General features: G+C 38.6%; 1 protein-coding gene and 1 pseudogene across 4 annotated transcripts; one reads left to right on the forward strand and one right to left on the reverse strand.

Moving 5' to 3' along the window:
- Positions 1–163: 163 nt before the first annotated feature.
- LOC139286038 (ubiquitin-conjugating enzyme E2 Q2-like) lies at positions 164–9,130 on the reverse strand. Of its 4 annotated transcripts, none has more exons than XM_070906695.1 (13): positions 8,957–9,130; positions 6,434–6,538; positions 6,202–6,302; positions 6,036–6,096; positions 5,778–5,927; positions 4,503–4,587; positions 4,345–4,405; positions 4,152–4,242; positions 4,006–4,064; positions 3,188–3,236; positions 3,005–3,100; positions 2,759–2,825; positions 164–2,670 (listed from the first exon to the last, which is right to left on the reverse strand). In XM_070906695.1, the coding sequence occupies exons 1-13, from the start codon at positions 9,113–9,115 to the stop codon at positions 2,639–2,641; spliced, it is 1,116 nt and encodes a 371-aa protein (XP_070762796.1). In that variant the 5' UTR covers positions 9,116–9,130; the 3' UTR covers positions 164–2,638. The 4 variants fall into 4 exon arrangements, with proteins under 4 accessions (XP_070762796.1, XP_070762795.1, XP_070762794.1 ...); XM_070906694.1 differs by having other exon boundaries at positions 6,036–6,092; positions 6,180–6,302; XM_070906693.1 differs by having other exon boundaries at positions 5,778–5,930; positions 6,036–6,092; positions 6,180–6,302.
- Positions 9,131–12,690: 3,560 nt separating this feature from the next.
- LOC139286037 (UDP-glucuronosyltransferase 2A1 pseudogene) lies at positions 12,691–14,283 on the forward strand (annotated as a pseudogene).
- Positions 14,284–17,521: the final 3,238 nt, after the last annotated feature.

Raw genomic sequence — 17,521 nt, forward strand, 5'->3', positions numbered from 1 at the left:
CACTTTTATAATTAACAAAGTTACCAGCCGTGAGTCATTTTATTAATTTAATAAAATATCAATATCAGCCCAATACATCTGCAATACATTAAGTTACAGTGAAAACTCTATATTTGCAGTCTAGTCACTCAAATAATACACAGGGAAACCAGTAAAACAGCAATAATCTTAAAATTCTTTATTCATAAACTTGATGCAAGTTTACAAATTACTGTACATGGTCAAAATTTCTTCAAATGGAAAATGAAAAATAAAATAAAACCAAAGCGAGCCAACGGTGCCAGACTTGATCATCTGTTTGTTGGTGCCAGTAAATGAATAGACTGAGATAAATGAATCTTTTCAACACACAGTCCAGTTAGAGAAGCGTGCAAGTCTATTCACCACGGCATGAGTGTCGAACTTCAATCGTCTCTCAATATCCCCTCTGACCAGAGTTTTGGCATTTTGGAGGGAGGCGATCACACAGGTGGATAACGGCTGTGTAGCGACAGAGGTTGTACTTAAAACTTCAAAAAGTTTATGGTCCAACTTTTTTGCCAGATAACACAGGCCCTTTAGAGGTTCTTCTTGATAATGATACCCGATAACTCCTCCTCCCTCAGCTATATCAAACATGTAACAACAGGATGTGGAGCAATGTGCTGAGAGACAAAAACATTTTTCCTGATTTTAAAATATTTAGCTCAGAACGTGTTTGTTGTTATACTTGACCTCTCCAGGCACCTTTTTGCCAGTTGTGCAAATACTTATATCAGGAATATTTAAAGATCAAACACTGAAATCAAATCTACTTCAGTACTTGGGAGGAAAACAGCGGGTATTGATGAGCCATTACATGTGGTGGTCATCATGCTACTGCAGTCCTGTTAAAATGGCATCTTTCTGTATGTCCCTCCTCTTACATCGCGTGAATTAAAAGAAACATGTGGGCCACATTATCGTGAAGCTCGTTACATTTTCTGTTTTTGACATCAGATCAGGGTGAGTTAAGCCTAAACATCAGCGGTACAGAGCGTTAATTAATCCAAGAAAATAACCCAAAAACCCAACATGTACAGATTCCCCTCCTAAGTATTGTTTGTTACCTGAGTTGCCATTCAAACATACTTTTGCAGACAGTGTTAACAAATAAACTGCAAAAGAGCCAACAGATTGATAGATACAGTGTGTGTCCTGTAGTACGGGGAACAGCAGTACTGATGACGTACTACAGTATATTGCATGCTCAAAGTTAAAAGGTACAGAGTCTCAGGTCAGTTCGTATCAATACAAATGATCCTTCTTGTTGCACACCAAAAGCGACACAGAAACACGTCTGTGGTATATTGTTGTGGCAAAGGAAGCCCTGCAAGTGATGGATGTTCAAAGAGGGGATGAATCCAGCTGCATGTGACGTCATGTAACAGGGGAGCAGTTTCAAATCTAAACTGGGCAGGGGCAAACCACTACAATCAATGCATTGTAGTCAGAAAGATGTGACATACAAATTTGCTGCAAACTGAGCAGAGGGATGGGGAAAAAAAACAAACATCCAGACACCCTTAATGCAATCCCTCTGTAAAGCCCAGCACAGCACAGCACTGCTCTGCTTAACAAAGTGGTAACAACAATAACAGCGGTTAAGACGAGGCTCCTGTGCAACATGCTGTTCATTTTGCACACACAGGGCTTCATTTTCTGCATCAAACCAGCCATCAACCTCTACAGCTATAATCAATAGAAAGACCAATAGCCAAACTGAGCACTTGCGGGGCCGATGTGTTAACAGAACTAAGGCAAAAAGAGCTTCAACGTTAAATCTGTTAAGTGATGCCATACTGCTCATCTTATCACTGTCTGGTGAAAATATATCCCAAGATTAGCAATATGCAGATTCTGAGATGTTTCATGTTTTATTATTAACCACTGGTGGATTTGTTCACCGACAGTTAGTTCAACAAGATCGTAGCACTTTGATTCAGCTTGGCCCAATATTCTTCACACATTTTAAAAAGAGCTAAAAGATACAGAGTGGTGGGTCATCTCAACTTAAAGATAAGCTTCCAAAATATGAAAATTGGCTCATTTATTGTCTAGGATGCTCAAATAATAAAAACATTTGCAAATAATATTTCTAAAAACAATATTTGCATTTATGTACCAGTTAATTTCCAAAAAGAAAAAGAAGGGGAAACAAAAAAAAAACTGCGGTCAATAAAAACCGGTGCACTGAGGTGCCACTTCTAGAGCTTCAGTATCAATCTTCTTTTAAAATTCCCATTTAAAGGAGGGGCAACTGACTGTTTGTGAAGCCCACTTTGTCAAAGCAGCTAAAGAAAAAGCATTCCCCCACATTTAAAAGGGAGAAAAGTTTTTTGTTTTTTTTTCAAGACAAATGAGCATATTTAGAAAACAGGAGTAGTGATACCCTCACATCATCCTCCTCACTAAAAGATTGAGGGGAGAAGACAAGTGATATCAGAATAAAGTCTCTCCTGGAGCGGGGCGAAGGAATACTTGTCAGATGAGCCAACGAGATGGTTTCCGCGAGAAAGATGATATATCCCCAGTGAAGTCAGAGGGGGGAAAAGATTCCAAAGAAAACAAGATACTTTGACCCAAAGACATGTTCTCAGTGCATAGTGGTAGTAGCTCCTTATCCATCCTCTTTAGGTGGTGTGTACCAGCCTGTAAAAACAGAAAGAGAAACCCCTTTGCCAATGGATCCATACCACTGTGTCTACTGCGCACCAGCCATTTACAAATATTTACGTACCATTCTTTTCATGAATCTGCACAAGTGATTTGTACGACTGCTGTGCTCTGGCAAGATTGTACTGGTTCTGCAAAACAAAGAGATGCACAGAAATTTCTCACTATGCAGTAGGAATGATATAAACAATACCTGTCCTCTGACAGCAGGCTTTGCACCCCTCCCTCGAGTGTGGCCATTCAAAACAGCTAGCAACAGTTTTGCCTTCAGACGTGCTCCAACGACATGCTGACTAAAGACATCAGTTACCTTATTGGCTCCAAACTGCACCCTGGCTTTTCCTTTCACCAGAGTTGCATTTATCTGCATAATGACAGACTCTATGGAATAGGCACTGCTCCAGCCCTGAGAAAAAAACAAAAAACACACAACATTAATTTTGTTGTTAAAGTTGAGCAACATTATGTCACATGTAATATACTCATTACATGCCTGTTTTGTGAGAAGTTCCATGCACAAGGCTCCTCCTCCTAGAACATAACTGAAATGAAAAAATAAAAGTATTAAGGATGAGTAGTAAATATTATATATTTAATATTATATCACTTGACTTTTTGCAAATTTGTTGTGCTTCAAATTGATTTCACGTCTTTATTTGCCTTGTGGGAGAGATTTGGATTTTCACAAAGAGGCAATTTGAATCTAGAGTGTTATGAATGCAACTTTTGTATGTACCAAGAAATTCAAACAGTAATTTCCAGGCAAATTTGTTTATGCCTATTCTTAATAATCAGAACCCTTAAAGAATCTGTATGGTTTGAGATGCATGATGGAATTGTATCACAGTGTTGAAGCATTTAATTAAATGCCAAAAAGTCATATTTGCACTGGTTTATGGCGATGTTTCGTTTACTTTTCGGCAATAATTTGCAGCCAGTCATAAGCAAACCACATAGCCTACACTACGCAGCAGTAACATAGCATAAAATAAAGTCCACCCTGCACCTAAAAGCATAAAGTGATTCATCAAAGGATCAGCTTTGTAAGCAAGCAAATCACAGTATCAACACATCTGCAACAGCTGCAAGCACAACATGATGTGAAACATTTGAAGTACTTCACATTTGTGTTTTTCAATTTTCATCCACGATGAGACAAATTAATATTGTGAGTAAATCTCTCCCAACAAAGTTCAAAATCCATCTCAAAACTGTGCGCACAACAAATGTGGACCAAGTCCCAGTGAGTGAATGCTTTCTTCAGGGCATTTCATATGCAAACTGGGCAGGGGGAGATCACTACACACTCACCCTCCGGAGAGCACAGGTGAGACAACCCGTACAAAAGGTGGGTCAAAAGGAAAATTATCCTGTCATATGAAAGAAAAAAAAAACTTGAGTCTCGAGAAAACTCTTCCCCCCCAAAACCAATTTACAAATCTTATCACAGGACTCACTTTATAAGAGAAATTGAGCAGAATGTAGTCCACTCCTTCCTTTTCTTTTAAGACCTGCAAATCACTATGTAACGGACTATCTGGGTCTACCCTGTAATAAAGAAGAACAAGTCAACTCTAACAGAAAACACAATATAACACAATATTTGCAAACCTGGAAATGTTCAAAAAGCAACTGAATGTGAGAACTTACGTCCTTAACTTGACATGCCATTCATAAAGGCTGTCACCGACTAGTTCGACTGAATAAATACCTGTGAAATAAGTGACACAAACACAGAGCTTTGCTTCAGTCTGCTGATGAGATGGTAAAACCATAAAAGTCACCACTGTAGGGAAATGTGTTATTACCCGTCTTGTAACTCTGTGATCTGTAGATCTCCCTGAGTTCCTTCATTAGGCGGTCTGAGGCTTGCACAGAGCCTGACACTGCACCCTGCAACATAAATCACAGAAGGTGAATTACACAGATGGCAGGACACCAGGACAAATAAGAAGATACAGTCAGTACACTATAGAGGTGATCCTGATCCAGATCCAGATCCTGAGGTTAAGTCCTGTTCATTTCAAGCTACATTTGAGCATTTTCAACACTTTAAAGGACAACCAGCTCTGCTTGAGTGGATTACTAAACTTTTCCAAACCTTTGATCATAAAGTTGGCCCATGCAGTGACGATACCAGATGTTTTAAGAGGCCTCTAAACATAGCTTTTTATATGTTCAGTAATTTGAATCAATTCAGGTTTGCATTAAGTTTGGATCATTTCACCAACTACAGGCTGTTTTTGTTCGTGGTTGCAGAAATGACATGTTCAGAGCTCAGCTAGCATAATCTCCATCACCGATGAAGTCACTGTGTTGCCTGATACTGTTGGACTGCGCTGCGGACGTTGAGAGCCAACTAAACTTTCTGCTGGACACCCGAGCATTTTTATTTCTGCCGGAGCCCTCTGCACCAGCAGCCACACTGTGTCAGCAGTGAAAGGAACGATGAGTCTGCGTTTTGGACGCTGTGCTGCTGTTGATCTGAACATGGCTGAAACTCAACTGACTGAAAAAATGTAATTTGTCAGAAGAATTTATGTCCAGTGGCTATAGTATAATCCTATAGTGCTGTGAAACTATCCAGCAGTAAGGTTGGGTTCCTATACACAATTTTGCCAAATGGCTCCTGGTTAGTAAAATATATCCAGACTCACTAAACTCCAAAGCTAACAAATCTCTTATCAAACCTTTTGTCTCCCCTCACCCTTTTTATTGGTAAAGAACAATGTTGAAAACATTTGATCCATGAAGCAGGAATTTTATTTACATTTCATATCTAAAGCTAAAACAGTACCGTGTTTCAGCCTCCTCAGCAAACAAAACATGATCACAGATCTAAATTGAGCCTTTGAGTTTTAGTTATCTATGACTTCAGTTACATACAAATGTAAAATCTAATTAGATTTGATAAGGTATTTGAAAGGATTTGGATTCAATGAGTGTATTCAATACTGGATTCACATTTAATGAAATGCTGTTAACATTCAAAAGAGTATTTACAGGGAAAAGCTGTATAGTATCAGTCATATTATAGTCGCCAAAACTCAATAAAGAAAAAAATGAAGTGAATGAGCACTTACATTCAAGTGATCTTGTCTCTGGTTTTTACGAATCTTCTCCAAGATAGCCAGATTTTCTTTTTCTATCCCATCATCTTCTGACTTCTTTCCATCTGCTGGCTCCTCTTCTTTCATGTCGTAATGGTCCAGGTCTTGGTCCAGGTCAATGTCCTGCTGCCAGTGTATTAATTATGTTTAGAAACAGGATGTAAAACGAAATGGACCATTAAGCTATAAATAATATGAATCAGCTGCACTGTCTGGAATACACACAGGTACCTCTCCCATTTCTTCCTCCTCTTCCTCCTCAGATGTCACCTCATCTGGTGGCCCATGCTGTAGTGTGGTTAAACAGTGTGAGCTGACAGAGTTTTCAAGCGCAACAAAAAGACACTGAATTTGACTTTTATTTTAGGTGAGTACCTTTCGCTCTTGGGTAATTGGGCCAGCAGGTAGAGGCTGGTCGAGCATTTCTACATCTGGATGTTGTGGCAGGTTGTAAAGCCGACAGAGATCACAAATGAGGCGTTTCAACTGCTGGAGAAGCTGCAGGTGAAATCAGCAAGATAAAATATCAATAAGCACTACCAAGTTTCCACTGTAACAACACTAAACCTTTGTGATATTATCATTTTAAACAAGCCTCTGTGAAGCTGGATCCACATTAGCCAACTTACCAATGTGCTGCCTTTTCTTACATCCTCTAAGCGCTCCAACACTTCAGCCAGACTAGGATCATCCGAGTCAACAAACCATATAGGGGGTGTTGAGGGATAGGATTCCTGAAACAGAAGACATGGAAATTTAGTCATGCTTGTATGTTAATGGCTTCATTGTCTACAGATTGTATATTAACACTTAACAGAGAACACCACTGCTTTTATGGAACCAAAATGTTGCCCAGGGCAGTTTCATCTATATAAAATGTTAGTTTATTCAGAAGCTATAAATGATTTCAGACCAAATGTCTTAGCCCACACAGCCACCCACTGAACAACATGATATTTCTGTTACTAGCTGTAGAGCAAGAGTATCTCCAGCACTGGACGACAAGTGGCTGCACTGAACCTTCAATTAGACCATAATACATTTGCTAAATCATGTGTGAACTTCAGTTTACATGACAGCAGATGCAAAAGCTCATTCTGAATTATAAAGGGCCAATTCTTCATCCCAGGAGATTATGGTATAGTGGGGGGAAAAGATATAGCACAGTCATGTACAGTATGTAATGTATTGGTAATAATTTTCAGTGGTAAGGATCCCATGTCCAATTTCCAGAAAGGAAAGTACCACAAATATTTATACAGCAATGGTCATGGTCAAAAGAAGTCATTGGACAACTCAAGATGGTCGTATGATTGTGGTGTTAGTCATGTGAGGGTTTAAAGTACTGTACATTGACAATATACCTCTACATCCATTAAATTTGAGTTTAATTACCTGGAATGATGTGAGGCGAATGTTTGTTTGGCTTTCAGACACTTCTGTGTTATTAAGCGCCAAGTAAGATATATAGGGGAGCTTTCAGAAAAATCACCGCTTTTTACAAGAAACTGTTACATTACAGTAATCCTGATATAAACAAGGCATAAGAAAACATTTTAGTGCAGATTGTTGTTGCCTAGCACATGCAAAATTATGTGGACGTGTGTGCGCGTCCCAATGATTGCATGAACAAGTCATAGGCCTCTGACATTTACATTCAAACAGCTGCCATTCAACATACCTGCAACCTCCATACATTCCTGGAATCTAGCACTAACCATCATAAAGCCAAATTCAAAATATACTTGCATTGGATCATGTCCCATACAACCTGGTTGTTAGTTCTTTACAAGTACATGCCATAATGAAACAAATCTGTGCATCACCACAGACAACTAGGGCAGTGTTAGCATTTACCATCTCAACATACATCTTCCTTTAACTGATTGGCTGAACCCACCTGATTTAGCCAATGAAACACTGATGAACACACAATACAGCTAATCAGCTTGGGGTACCAGGGGCAGGATTGACTAAACTAAGAGGTGGGACCACCTTTGCCTCACCCACTTCTCATGTTCTAGTGGAAAATTTGTGATGCTAAATGTACTCTGGTTTCTTTGAGATTGATGCAGTCGGACTGAATCTCAACATGACATGGCTATCAAAACATTTTAACAAGCCTGATCCGTCTCCCCAAAAACGAGCATAGGTGGAACTGTGTGTGTGTGTGTGGATTTTGTTGCTTAGAGAGGAGGATGAGGTCAGGATGTTAGGATGGTCTGTACCACCTGAAATCATCGAATATACGCGCCATGACAAGAGTGAGCCTCAGTTATCAGTTGACATCACCTACGCTTTGTGATAACATCACGTGTTTTGCACGAGTTTAAAGATAATTTACATAACTGATAATGTATATTCACCGCTTCAAGGAGTTGGTGTTGAAATGCATAAAAAAGGCCCATCTGACGTTATCTACGTTAAAAAACATATACAGCTAAACTGACATTATTAGTTGGTTACACAAACTACAGCACAGACTCCTTCATATCTACATTATATCGCTGTCTACATATTTTAGTGTCCTGCTAAAGGGACCAATAACGTCACAGCTTTAATATATGCCAGTAAGTTCGTCAGAGGGATCGGTCTATTTACTGAAACGGCAGAAAACACAGTGGAACAACATTCCATTAAACCGCCTCTATTTAACGTTAAAGATGTGAAAGGGACATTCAGCGCTATGCCTGTTCAGATAAACCTATTCTTTGAAATATAATTAAAAACAGACGTGGTGTTGCGAAATATGCCCTATGTTTAAGATAAATAACGTTAAGATTAAAGTAGATACGTAGGCTCAGTAGTTACAAAGTTAGCAACGGTAGTACTGCAAACAGTAACGCAGTTATTTTGGCTAACAAGACGAGCTAGCGTCAACGTTACTTTCAGTTAACAGGCTAGCGAAGGCTACCGCAGCGTCGTTACTAATCGACGTTTACCCGTTTACTTTTTCAAAGTGAATTTAACACTCGTGCTATGTTGTTTTATTAAATCAACTTGTATCTTGATGGCTAAACTCATCATGAACATTAAAGCGGGCACTTTATTCTTAATTAATTTGTAAACACGAAACCTTCCGCGGAATGATTCGCTTTCAGTTGATAGTCAGTGGCTGGGTTAGCTTGTGCGCAGAGCTGGCCTGGACTCACCGTGATGTTGCAGTGAATGATCAGCAGCTTCTCTCCTGTTACGTTGAATTGGCAACTGAGTTCATCGGGTTTCCAGTCTAATATTCTGAATCGTTCGTGGTTTGGGTCAAAAATTGACTCCAAAAACTTCAATTCGGCCTTCAGCCCCGAAACCGACATCTTCTACTCATCTCAAACCACCAGGCCGCTGGCAGAGGGGAAGTCGGGGCGGGATGTGACCGCGCAGTAGAGTCGGGTCTACGGATCTCGCATGATAGCGTGAGAACAACAACAAAGGGCTGGAGGGTGAGGTTTATGATGTTCACTGTCAGGAGTATTTGACAGCTATGACACTACACAACTTTACCTACATTTACATTTTTACTTTATTGTATTTAATTGTATTTTATTCTATTTTTGTTGCATTATTTTGTTATTATTATGACATGATTTTATTTGGCTCTAATTTCATAGTTGTGCTCACAAACATACACCCACCCATTCTGCACACCCAAGATGAAAACATTTTAAATAACGTAGGATATATGTATTTAATAAACATATAACATATACAAGCAAAACAAAACCTTGAGAAAAAAAAAGCAAGGCTACCAATCCCCAGACTTTTGGGGAGCCCAAAAGCCCCACGTTCACTGTGTTATTTTGATGAATTGAAAATTAGTTTGGGAATTTCCGGCACAACAGTACAATATCAACTGGGTCTTGCATTAATACATAACCTTGAGGTCCTTGTGTCAAACTCCAGTTTTAAAACCTTTTAAACTTTGATTTTATAGTGTGGTCACAGGGTTTTTTGTTTTATGGCTAAATAAAAGTGTATCATCAAATTACCACATACTAACAGACATACAAAGAAACCTGGGGGTGGTACTCCAGTATAGGACTGCCTGTTGGTTTCTGGGTGCAGTGTGCTTGCAGGCAACAGGGGCCCAACATCAAATATTTGCCCTAAGGTCCCCATTATATTTTTCCGTGTATATATTTATTTTTGTCTCCCATATTTTTTATATCTGTATTTATTATTTGTATATTGTTTTTGCTTTTTAAAAAAAATACTTCTAATTCTTATTGACACAGTGCTGTCTGCTGTGTGTTTCTGCACCTTTCTGTCTTTGCTGCTGTGACGTGTAAATTTCCCCGCTGTGGGATTAATAAAAGTCTAAGTCTAAGTCTAAACAGGTTAATCCAGCCATGTGAAATAAAAAAGTAGGCATAATCAAAAGCCTTTCTTAAATGCTACTTTATAAAATGGTTTGACTACCAGGCAAGTTTTTCCATTTGTAAGAATTAAAGCTCTTTTAGCTTTCAGATTTGATATTAACAACTGCACAGCTGCACAGTGTAATGCAGTATCTAGTTATATAAGTATGTATGCAAATCTTCACAATTGTTTGGCTGTTTGACTTGCAGTGATTTTCATGGTGATGATATAGGTATTTATTATGTTGGGTATGCCGTCTGGTAACCTGAACTCCTGCATCTTTGTTCACTTTGCATCAAGGACCATGATGGAAATAAGTCTTGGACTTAATTGTGTCATCCTTAGCATCTTTTGTAGTTGTGTGTGATTCAATGCCCTCCTTTTACAATGACAAATAAACTAAACTAAGTAAAAAAAAAACTAACCTATACGGAACATTATTAATAAGGTCTCAATTTACCTTTACATTTATTGATTTATTTCTTATGCGGAAGCTGATTCTTTGAACACAATAACCCGAACAATAGCAGACCCCCTTAAGTTCCCCTTTACCCCCCCCCCCCCCCCCCCCCAGGCCTCTTTATAAAACACAGGTGTCCCATGTTATACAGTATACTAAACTCAAGTCATTACAACTGAACAAAATTAGCATATACTCCACAAGGTGCAAACACTAATATATTTACATATTTGTTTAAACACATCAGAATCTAAAAGTGAATATAAGCGTATAATTGACCTGCCAATGGTGAATACTCAACTCAGTGTTTATTGATACAGTACTGTAAAGTTTGTTTGCATCATTTATATACAGTAGGATTGGATTGGAGCAGTGGTTTTCAACCTGGTGTTCAGGACCCCCCAACAAAGTCCCAAGATAAATCTGAGGGGTCATGAGATGATTAACAGGACATTAAAGCACAAAATGATATATTTGTACCCCACAAAATTATGTTTATCTTGTTTGAAGGGGTTTCAAGTCAAAAAGGTTGGGAAACACCAGATTAGAGTATCTTTTGAAAGCAGCAATATGCAAAATGCTTTGAGTTTGCTATGAAAATGATGATAGCTTCTGATTAATCAGCAACCTTTAGAGTGCTGTGGGTTAGGGTTTTTTTCTCCCATCTTTATGTAATGAGTATTTGGCAGGTTATGTATATGATGGTTTCTAAATAGGATAATGTTATTTGCAGTGTGTGGCTCTGTGCTTTTTGGAAAATTGAGTATTATTTCAGGACATCACTGCAGCAGCTAGTTAATATCACTGCTCTGTTCAGGTAAACAATCAGGAGCATTTTAAAGTTAAATACACTGACTTGACACTAGATGGCACAACACATAAATATGTTCTGCTTACAACTAAACACGAACTCTAGTCGCAGCAGTACCACAAGCAGTACACACATTTTACAACAGGGCCCTTATCTGCAGAACACACCTTATTACACAACAGAGCTGTACAAACATGTAACTACATGGCGGCTAGTCATGAGAAGGACAGATTAGGAGGTGCATTCACCACTCTTTCTTTCCACAAAATATCGAATACCTAATACTTTAGTTGAAGTGACACTTTGAAGTTGGATTACCTTTCCTGTACCAGTGGATCTGGGTAAGTGTTAATAAAGAAAGCTCTGTTAGTCAAAACAGCCATGGAATGTGTGTTTTGTTGAAACATGGTCTAAAACAATTACAGTGAAAAACATTTCAATCTGCTTTTAATTTTGGTGTTTGGGCGACTCTTTTGTTTTCATTTGGATTACTGATCCAATGTAAGGTTTACAGTCCAGTGTCATCTCAACAGTAGTGAATGAAGTATTCATATCCTTTACTTAAGTACCAATAAAACAAAGTATTTAAAAATAAAATACTACATTACAAGTAAAAGTCCTTAATTCCAAATCTTAAGTATTATTAGCAAAATGTGCAACAGTTTCAAAAGTAAAAGTACTTGTTCTGCAATAAAATGTATGACTATGACTGAAATATTACATTATTAGATTGTTAATTCTGATACATCAATGTTTAAGTAGTATTTTACAGTTTTGTTTTACTATTTAGTGCACTGTACTGTTTAACTACTTTGAATACAGTTAGGTTGTTTAGTCCAGTGGTTCCCAACCTTGGGGTTGGGGCCCCTCCAAAGGGTCACAAGATAAATCTGAGGGGTCGTGAGATGATGTTGCAGGAAAGAAGAAAAAAGTTCTGCCATGCAAATATGTATTCATGTTTTTTATTTTAACCTTTGCCTTTTTGTGAAATATTGGAGAGTTTTACCTGGTACTGATAACAACTCATGGACATCTGAAACGTGTCAAGGGGGGTTAATCTTTAACAATACATTGTACTTTACCAGTGTAACATATATTTTTATGTAAAATTTGAAGTAAACAGTAACTATCACTGTCAAATAATGTAATGGTGTAAAAAGTGCACTTCGTACTGTAAACACAAAAACATATGCAACCCATACGGGCAGTAATCTCTTATTGATTTGTTTTGTGTATTTTCAAGGTCTCTGAGGGACGTCAGCATGAAGGTGCTTCATATCTCTCTGATCACATTTGCTTTACTGTTGAGTCAACTATCCAGTGCATCCGGGGGGAAAATCCTGGTGTTCCCATTGGATGGAAGCCATTGGGTAAACATGAAAATACTTATAGAGGAACTGCATGCCAAAGGCCACAAGGTCACTGTGGTTCGGGCATCTGATAGCTGGTACATCAGTGAAAAGTCTCCTCTCTACACCTCTGTCACTCTTCCCAGCCCTAATGGATTTGAGGAAAACTTTGAAATTTTTTTATCTCGACAGCTGGAGGTCCGGCTTCAGGGTAAGCACACATCTTTGTGGTCTCGCATCTGGAATCGCATTCAGATGGAGCTGGTGGTTGTAGACCAGTTCTCTCAGTTCCATAAGGGAATGAGTGAAATGGTCGTTCAGATGTTTGAAGATGAAAACCTGATGCGAACTTTCCATGAAGCCAAATATGACGTGGTTTTGACTGACCCTGGCATCGGCGGAGGAGCAATACTGGCACGTCGGCTCCAAGTTCCTATTGTTTTCAATGTAAGATGGACCATTCAAGGCGAAGCTCATTTTCTTATTGCTCCCTCACCGTTGTCATACATTCCCTTCACTGCAACAGAGTTGACAGATAAGATGACTTTTCCTCAAAGAGTAAAGAATGTTTTGAGTTATATCCTTGGGATGTACACACTATCATACATCACAGAACCTCATTACAAACCAGTAATTAAGAAGTACTTTGGTCCTGGTGTGGATTACTCTACGTTTTTCCTGGATGCTGATATATGGCTCATGAGGAATGATTTTGTTTTTGAATTTCCACGTCCTACAATGCCAAATATTGTCTACATGGGTGGATTTCAGTGCAAGCTCCCAAAGCCGCTCCCTGCCGACTTGGAGGAGTTTGTCCAGAGTTCTGGAGATCATGGGGTCATTATGATGACCTTAGGAACTTTAGTCGGGAAGCTTCCTCAAGATATTGCTGAGGAGATTGCTGCAGCCTTTGCCCAGCTGCCTCAAAAGGTTGTATGGAGGTATATGGGACAAAGGCCAGCCAACCTGGGCAACAACACATTAATGGTCAACTGGCTGCCACAGAAAGACCTCTTAGGACATCCCAAAACTAGAGTTTTTGTGACCCACGGAGGCACTAATGGGGTTCAGGAAGCAATTTACCATGGAGTTCCTATAGTTGGACTTCCCTTATTCTTTGATCAGCCTGATAACCTCTCCAGAATCAGAGCAAAGGGAGGAGCTGTAATTGTGGATATTGCCGTGCTTGATAGACACATTTTTGCAGATGCCCTGATGACAGCTCTTTACAACTCCTCTTACAGGGAAAACATGCAGACGCTCTCAAGGCTGCACAGAGATCAGCAAATGAAACCACTGGACCAGGCAGTGTTTTGGATAGAATATGTCATGAGACATAAAGGAGCCCGTCATCTGCAGACACAGTCCAACAAAATGTCCTGGTTTGTTTACAACTCTGTCGATGTCATTGCTGCTTTGCTGACAGTTGTTTTGCTAATGACATTCACCTGCATTTCAATTGTAAGGTTACTGTGGAGACTTGGGAAAAAAGTTAAACATGAATGACTTGAATGAATGAATGAAGAATGAAAAGTGAGTGTGTTTAGGAAATATTCAAGCGCAATAAGTATTTGTCACCTAACACAATACTGTTGATGATTTAAAATAAATTTTGTGACGACCCTCTGAGCAGGCCTCTCCCTCCAGGAGCCTGGTGGGCGGAGTCAGGTCGATGGGGAGATGCCGCTCACCTGGGGTCTCATTTATAACCACTGCGTACGCACAAAGCTTGAAAGAGGCGTACGTAAAATCGTGATCTATAAAAAGGCAGGGAAAAAAGATGGTGAGGTGATGAATTGAAGCCAGATTGTATAATGATGCCTCTCTCATTTAATTTCACTTAATAGCAAAACATTAATTGTATGGAATACCTTGAAAACAAAACAGTCTACTGTATTTAACCATGTTTTCCCAGATTAGTAAATTGTGCCTTTTCTAAATATTGCAATAAGTAGATCATCTATGTACAGGCTAAACAAGAACTGCTTTTGTGGAAATTAAACTCTTTCAAATATTCTCTCTTTTGTACTTGTTTTGCACGCCTGTTTCTACGGTGGAAGTTTCCTTTCGTTACCTTTTGTTAACCTCTGACACTTTTGTCCTCATCAAGTTGTTATGTCTTCTTGTTTATATCATCCCAATCCAATAGGGCCAAACCAGTTGAACACAGGAATCTGAAAAGTAATTTGACATTGAAAACATGCATGCAAGATGAGTAACTGAGTATTAAAATGAAGCTACATGGGGATTAAAACTGAAATTAAGGAGTATAACAGTCTAACTGGGTTATGAATGAATGGTTATAAATTATGCTTTTGGCAGCTGAAACATAGAAACAACTGGGGGGTGGTATCTACTCAATTTCAAATTCTTGTGACCAGACACTTCAACCACGACATGGAATTTGGAAAATTCTTCTTCAGCCTTGATTGTTTAGTATATTTTACACTGAAGATGAAAAAAAACATCACAGTCAGGTCCATCAGTCTTGACCTGCTGTCAGGGAGCTGCACTAGTTTACTCAGCCAACAGGGATTCACCATTTTAAATAAAACATATTGTATTTTACTCTACTAAATTACAAAAAAGGCATCTGATTCTGGCATTTGAGCGCACTATAGATAGTGACGAGATATAGTCCTACTAGATAAATGCACACTGACAAATGCACAAACTACAACATCATGTCTGTGTCTTGCAGGGTTTGTGGTAAGACATTTCCTGTAGCCTCTGTTTACCCCGACATCAACATAGCATGCTTGGAGACTGCAAAAGTAAAAGTGAACAGCATAAGCTTTTTAAAAAGTGGATATAACAGACAAGCAGTTTAACATGATTAAACTTTACTCCAGATTTTATGTTTAGATATGAGAAGCGTGCATATAGAATAATGACAAAAAGACCAATATGTGCAACAGGCCTATAAAACAATGCAGCCCAAAACATTTACTGAGACTGGTTACAAGAAGAAAGTCTGACAGGCTCAAATGAAAAAACAAGTATCTCTTGTTTTGTCTTTAAGCATATGCTTATTACAAAAGCACTGCACTGACTTTCACTACCAGACCTGCTTGTACATTGAAGCATACCTAATATTCACATAGCAAAACAAAATGGCCCAACATGTATCACCCATATGTATCACAGGGGCAAAAGAGTGCACAATATAAAACTATAGATTAAACACACCCTGGAATAAATCAGCTATTTGTGCAAGAAGAATAAAAGTAAAAGTAAGTTGTACCAACCTTGAGGTTGAAACAGAACAATATTTTTCTTGAAGACTGGTTCCTTCAAGTAAACCATGTGGTCAACTGGTCAGTGTTTTCAATCTGTGTTGCCTTTTGTTTTTGTATGAAGACATCTTGTGGTATATAAGCAAAAGTTAATCCACCTTGTAGGGTTATGTGGCAAAAATAAATATGGTAGTCAAGTTTGCTTTTAACAAAAAGTTATCATAGATGATGACAGACAAGCAGGTTGAAAGGATTTAGTTTTATTCCAGATAGAAATACAAGAAGTTTTATCTTGACATTTTGTGTTGCAATGAGACAGGTTGCCAGAGCAAGCATTACTTTCACAATTTATATTTATGGTGACTCTGCATGTTTTGTTGTAAAAAGCAGCCAGCATACCATATAATAAAAAAATACATAACAAAATCTATAAATGCTTTTAAGAAACATATTCTTCAATTATTTTTAAGCAGACTGACAAACACTGAACATTATATTTGTTTAACAATGTACACAACAATTGCATAGATATTTAAATCATGCATGTGTCGCAATCATATTGGGAAAAACTGAGATGTTTAAAGACAGAATGTTTACAACAGTATTTCTGCTGATTGTTTGGCCACTAGAGGACAGAAGAACTCCAAAATAAGCCAGCCAACAGATACACTTTGTCATGGTTAACATGTTAGCAAACACTTGCCTTCTTATACATCCAACAGACACAGAGCAACATTAGTATCATCCCATTGGAGTTGTGATTCTTGCCTCCTGTCCAATATTTACTCCCTTTCTATGTCTGTTTTGGTCTCCAACTCAATTCACCTGCCAGCCACGACACTTGTCTGCCTGCTGTTTGATGTTGAAACTGTGGCATATAACAGCTGGCAATACCAAATTAGGGAGAAAATTTGGACTGAAGATTGAAGAATTAACAGATGAATATGTAGTAACATGTTTTTCTGATAATGTGTGTTTTTGAAGATGCTCTTCCTGTCTCTGTATGCATAACAAGGCATGTTTATTATTCAAATATTTAATTAAGTTCAATCATTTCAGAATGAATAGCCCTTTCCTGTGCTTCTCCGTCACGTCTTTGGCATCTCGTCATGTCAATTTAGTTAGACACAGAACCAAGATCATCATTAACACAATGGCTTACATGACAGTGAAACTGGTCTACAAATCAATTTCTGACATTGTGCCAAAACAGAATATACTTTTCTCACCTGAGACCAAATAAACAGTGTGTGTGAATGTTGGTTGGTGTACACCACTTCAGATATGTTTTGTCAACAGAGACAAATGTGCCTGGCCAGTATGTCATCGCACAGACAAAGTATTGGCCATCAAAGAACAGGAGAACCTGCGATACCAACGGAGGGAAAAAGCTGTAAAACGCATCTTGGAAGATCATTTATAGACTGGCATCCGGTTGCTGGGTATCCATGGATCAACAGCATCAGCAGAAAAGCTATGAAGGCAGGCAGGAATGAGAAAAAATGCGA

The sequence above is a fragment of the Enoplosus armatus genome, chromosome 6, assembly GCF_043641665.1.
Source record: "Enoplosus armatus isolate fEnoArm2 chromosome 6, fEnoArm2.hap1, whole genome shotgun sequence".
Taxonomy (NCBI): Eukaryota; Metazoa; Chordata; class Actinopteri; order Centrarchiformes; family Enoplosidae; genus Enoplosus; species Enoplosus armatus.

Excerpts from the sequence above, each read along its gene's own strand:
- LOC139286038 (XM_070906693.1), bottom strand. The coding sequence starts at position 9,115 with ATGTCGGTTTCGGGGCTGAAGGCCGAATTGAAGTTTTTGGAGTCAATT. Across the intron at positions 6,303-6,433 it reads TAAGAAAAGGCAGCACATTG|CTTCTCCAGCAGTTGAAACG; the intron begins GTAAGTTGGCTA and ends TTTCACCTGCAG. Across the intron at positions 4,065-4,151 it reads TGCTCAATTTCTCTTATAAA|GATAATTTTCCTTTTGACCC; the intron begins GTGAGTCCTGTG and ends TTCATATGACAG.